Source organism: Mus caroli, chromosome 17 (genome assembly GCF_900094665.2).
Source record: "Mus caroli chromosome 17, CAROLI_EIJ_v1.1, whole genome shotgun sequence".
NCBI classification, from domain to species: domain Eukaryota; kingdom Metazoa; phylum Chordata; class Mammalia; order Rodentia; family Muridae; genus Mus; species Mus caroli.
The window spans coordinates 2,645,577-2,650,858 of record NC_034586.1 but is presented as its reverse complement, the minus strand read 5'-3'; the positions used below and the strand labels follow the sequence as shown (position 1 = coordinate 2,650,858).

The 5,282-nt window shown below is 49.4% G+C and overlaps 1 protein-coding gene across 2 annotated transcripts in view; it reads right to left on the bottom strand.

Moving 5' to 3' along the window:
- Positions 1 to 206: 206 nt before the first annotated feature.
- Positions 207 to 5,282, bottom strand: part of Zdhhc14 (zinc finger DHHC-type containing 14) — a 260,087-nt gene continuing 255,011 nt past the window's right edge. The window contains exon 9 of one of the 2 annotated variants that reach the window (XM_021186296.1): positions 207 to 1,327. In XM_021186296.1, the coding sequence (XP_021041955.1) occupies positions 926 to 1,327 (402 nt within the window). In that variant the 3' untranslated portion in view covers positions 207 to 925. The remainder of the gene's footprint in view (positions 1,328 to 5,282) is intronic. The other variant, XM_021186298.2, reaches the window with a different exon arrangement.

The window sequence follows — 5,282 nt, the reverse complement described above, 5'->3', positions numbered from 1 at the left end:
ATAGCAAACCCCCATAAGCCTGTATTAAAAACAGCTCAGGAAGGTGGGTGCTAAGGGCTGAGGACTGTTAGCAAGCTCAGCTCCCATCTAAGAAGCCGAACCATAACCCACAACATGAAGATTTCAACTTTGGCTGTTCTGAATTATTCCTTACCAGAGATAATGTGAACAAATAAGTAACTACATGCAAGCTGTTGACAACTGTATACAGATCAAGAAAATAACAGAGGAGTCATTTTATTGGCTGTCCACAGGAAGGTCATCGTCACACAGGAGGCGAGGACTGCCCCATGGTGGCACAATATGACATCCATCTAAGCATTGACAGAGGGTTAAAATGTCTGTCCAGGGCAGGATGGACCCCAGGTGCCCTCTGCAACAGGGGATGCCCCTCAGTAACCCTCTTCATCAGGAAATGCCCATCCTCATACAGCTAAGTCCAGTAAGTTGCGAAGGATGGCATTACCCACCGAGTTCAGTCTGTCACATTGGAAAGGATCACAAGATTAAAAAGAAGGAAAACAGAGAAACATCTTTTCTTCTGGAATACCACTGCTGTAACACAGACTATAGTGTGGCATGCAATCCCATGTCTGGCCGGCTTTTCCCTTTGGGACTTTTGTTTCGTTCTGTTTTAATGAACAAATGGAACGGCGGGTCGATTTCAATTAGTAGCTGTAACATTAAGTCCAATTTCAGTCTGGCCACCAGTGTCGAAAACTTTCCTCGTGTCTATCCCAAGAGCAGCCGACAGAGGGCGCTGCACGCTGCATCCACGCTGCCTCTTTCAATTCCAGGCTCCTCCCATTGAGGGAGTCTTCCCTCCCTGGTCCACTCTGCAGATTCCAAACAAAACGTCCTCTTGGCTATGTCCAGTAATTTGTTTTTGTTTGTCACCTGTGGTCCCCAGGGCTGGCCATGCAGGTCACACGGAGCTGAGCTTTACCAAGCCCCTCACGGAGTCTTCGTGCAGGGAGTCCTGGCTGGCCAGACCCAACATGTGCATGGTACGGCTATGTGCTAGAGGGCTGCCTGCCCCCAGCATCCTTGGCGGTGAGGGTGCCTCATCTGGGGTCAGAAACTGATGGCCCCCATGCTCATCCTTAAGGGGCATAATGTCTGAGAGTGTGGCCTCCGTGGCAAGGTTGGGCATGGAGGAGGGTGGTGTGGGCTGGCCCAGCGTCAGGCTAGCACATGGGGTGCCCAGGCCAGGTTTCCCAGGCATATGCAGCTCTTCGCTGGTGAGGCTGGGCTCGCTCTGAAGCAGGGGCGTGGCTGCGGCCTGCAAAACGAATTTGGTGCTCTGAATGCACTGGTCTTGGTCGCACTGGAGAACAGCAGCGGTAGCCAGCAAAGAAAAGGTAGAAAGAAAGGAGATGGAAAAGGAGAGGGTGGGACGGGGGAGGGTAGGTGAGGGAGAAGAGAAACCATTAGTGTCTTGTCAGTAAGGCAGAGGCAAGGAACAGACATTAGGAGAGACCCCAGCACATGACATATACACACTTGTGTGGCAGAATAAAGTACTCTAGTGAGCAGGTACCTCTGTGGGCCTCCAGGGTGCAATATTAGTGACATTATAACCTCTATGCCCTTCATTCCAACTTAAAGGATGTCATTTATAGGCAACCCCAGAAAAGGGTCACAGGATTTCCAACCCACAGCAATAGAGACCTCAGCTTCTTGTAGTTTGAGAACTTTAGTTTCTGTGTATGTATTTGTTTGTCATGTGCAAGCAAGTATGTATGCATGTGTACAAGTAGTGTGTGTGTGTGTGTCCGCGAGTACATGCACTTACATGTATGGAGGCTGAAATCAGGTGTCTTCCTTTATGGCTTATGTACTGAGGTGGGGGAATCTCACTTGAACGCAGCTAGTCTAGTTAGCCAGCTTGCTCCTGAGACCTCTTTGTGTCTCCTGTGTGCTGTGACTACAGGTGGGTCATGTCACATGGCAGTGAGACATACTGTATTTCTACGTGGGATGGGGATCCCCATTGCTCTGCCAACCCTGGCTTTGAAGTGTGTAGAAGCTCCAGAACAAGCAGAGACACTGTGCAGAATGGGAGAATCCTGAACTCCTTCTTGCTCAGAGCCCCACAGTAGGCTCCAAAGCAGCTTTACAGAGCAAGGAGGAGTCACAAGTATGGGTTCTGGGTCAAACTACCCACTGGTGCCCTATTCGGGGGGGAACAAGCATGCTTCTTCTCTTTACATAGAAAGGACCCTAAGGCACACAGGGCTGGGGGTGGGGCTACTCAAGACATCATACCTCGATGGATCAAGTGCATGAAGCTGTTTGTTTAAGCAAACCAACCACTACCACACATGATGTGTAAATATTGGTAAATATTGGCTTTACTTGGCTTAGTAGTCCCTGAGTTTTAAGTCACTACCAAACTACATAATAATAGCCCTGTTATTGCTAAAAGGCACAACCAGAGGTGCCTCTCATCATTGGCAGCCCATGGGAACACATACAAGGCAGCCCTAGTGGGAGTAGAGAGAGCAACCGTCTGAGGTTGCAGATCTCTATTTCATGCCCCATTGTGTGTGCACCCTTCCCAGAGCATGCCTTTTGTAAGTTCCCCGCCCTGTCCATGAGCCTAGAAGAGAAGGCTGAGGCCCCAAGGAGTTAGTAGTTTATTAGAAGTTTAAAGCCTTTGACTCCAGGCTGGAGCCAGACTTAAAGGGAAGCCCCAGCAGAGGATGACAGCCTTGGGGATGGGGAATCAGGTCCACCCAGCCAATGGAATGTCAAGGAAATATGGAGGTGGAGAGGAGGACTGGGGGGAGCAAGGAGGAGGGGGGCTGAATGAGGAGCTGCTATTCAAAGGGATGAGAAGACTGGGAAAAGAAGCTGGAACGACTGTTGGTTAAACTCCATGAGCCACTAACGTATACATTGTCCAGTCTTCCAAAGCATCCCTGCCCCACACCAGAGCTATCAGAGCATTAGAGAAGCACGCTCATCTTCCAGGGCAGCAGGCAGGGCAATGCCCAGGCACTACCGTCTGCTTTTCATAGCACATGAGCTTGGCCCTGATGGGGCAGCCTCACTGATTAAACATATGCTTCCAGGATATCAGGCTCAGAGAGAGACGTTGTAAGACTGTTCTGTGACAATCACCATTTAAGATTCCTGCTGGCAGAGACATCCTGGCTCCTCAAATACCCCAGCTTATGAAAGCTAGGCACAGTGCCACAGGTACCCTGCAAATGAGCCTGGGCCACAAGGCAGGTCAGAAGGCTCCAGCTGGGCAACCAGTGGCCTTTCCTGGATGACAGATTCTTGCTGTCGTCAGGTACAGTCAGGACTCTTGCTCATGTCCACACCATCCGCCATCACTAAAGAAGGACCAGAGTACTCGTCTCTGCTGACTGAAGGAAATCCTTCATATTGGAAAGTAACTGGCGAATTCTATCTGAGGGACCAGCCCACGTCTTCTGACTGCTTCTTACAGACTCCCAGGAAAAAGAAGTGCTGGGATCGCACGTGCAGCCACAATGCCCTGTCACTTAGTGTTCTGAATCCCCCCATCACTGGCCCATTCTCGCCCCCAGTCATTTCCCCATCTGAGCCAGGCAGCAGAGCTTATGAGTACCCAATAGAACCTTCTTAAACAATGTGGTTGCCAGTGTGGGCGTTGGTGTGGCTTCTGAGATGTGTAGTAACAAACACCACTTTGCTGACTTAAACAGCTATCCCAGGTCTGGGCTAGGGGTGGGGGTGGGGAACCATGTACCCAGGGGCACCATGAAGCGCCAGGTCTCTTGTTGGCACTGTTCCCTTCCAAGGTCTCGCTCTTTGCAGCTGAGTGTTTCCCCTCCCAGAAGCCCTCTGCAGCAGTGCAGCCCCCACACCCGTGTCCCCTCCTGCAGTTCACCCTTTGGTGGCTTCCCATGCAGACTCATGGCTTGCTAAAAGCAGAGCAAGCACAGTGCCACTGTCACTGGCTGGAACTCTGTTGCAAACGCTTTATAGATTTTATAGATTTCTGTGGTGACACTGGGTGCCATCTGGACTGTGGAAAGGCTCAGCTGGTGAGTGTTTGTTGCGCAAACACTAGGACCTGAGTATGGTTCCCAAAACCCATGCTAAAAAATAAAATAAAATAAAATAAAATAAAATAAAATAAAATAAAATAAAATAAAGCCAGGCATGGCAGCAGATATCTGCAAGCCCAAAGCTGGGAAGGCAGACACGGGTGGACCCTAGGGCTCATTGGCCAGCCAGTCCAGGCGACTTTTTGAGTTCCAGGCTAGTGAGAGACTCTCAGAAAACAAGATAGACAGCGCTGGCCGAACAGCACCCAACGTTGACCTCCGATCTCCTCACTCACCTCTGCTCCAACCTACCTTACACTCACACCTGCATATACATGGGTATGTGTACACACACACACACACACACACACACACACACACACCTGCATAAAGGCACCCGAAGTCTTTCCAAGTGTCTACTTCAACCCTGACTTCTACGTACGTTTGTCTTAACACCTTAACACCTTAATGGCTGGGTAGGCATAGCTGTGGGCACTCTCTGGTTGTAGGACCTATGTGTAAACGCCTCGTGACCCCCCCTCTGCCTCTCTTAGGTTTCTGAGGTTCTGACGAGCACAGGTTTGAAACTGTGAACCTAAGGGCTGAGAAATCCTGCAGCCTTGGGAAGCCACCTGACTCATGCAAATGGACTTCTGGGAGGTATTGCCCATATCTGCTCTAATGATCGGAACTGGGGCAGGGTGGGATCTTATCAGTTTCGAACCACAGGCTCTGTACACTGGAATTTATAATTCCGTACTGTAAGTATATAAATAGTGTCTGCAGTAAACATCTCCTTAGAACAATGGAATCGAATGAATCAGGATTATGCAGGGCTATAATTGTACTTTACACACACACACACACACACACCACACACACCACACATACACACTTTTTCAGGTCAGAATTTTTAAATATTTGTCATACTGTTCAAATTCTAAGGGTGATGACTGGATGAACTCTCGTGGTCATGGATCCTCTTTGAGAACATTATGGTTTGGAAAGCAGCCTGTGTTCTCGGGAGATGCCCAATACAAATATCCTCGCGCCCTCTTGCTTGTTTGACCTTTGCTTCTACTTTCTAGTACCTCTTGTTGGTTAAAAAAGGATTTAAAAGTTACATTTATTTATCTGTGGTGAATGTGCATGTGTGTGCACATGCCTGTGTGTGCATGTGTGTGCACATGCCTGTGTGTGCATGTGTGTGCACATGCCTGTGTGTGCATGTGTGTGCAC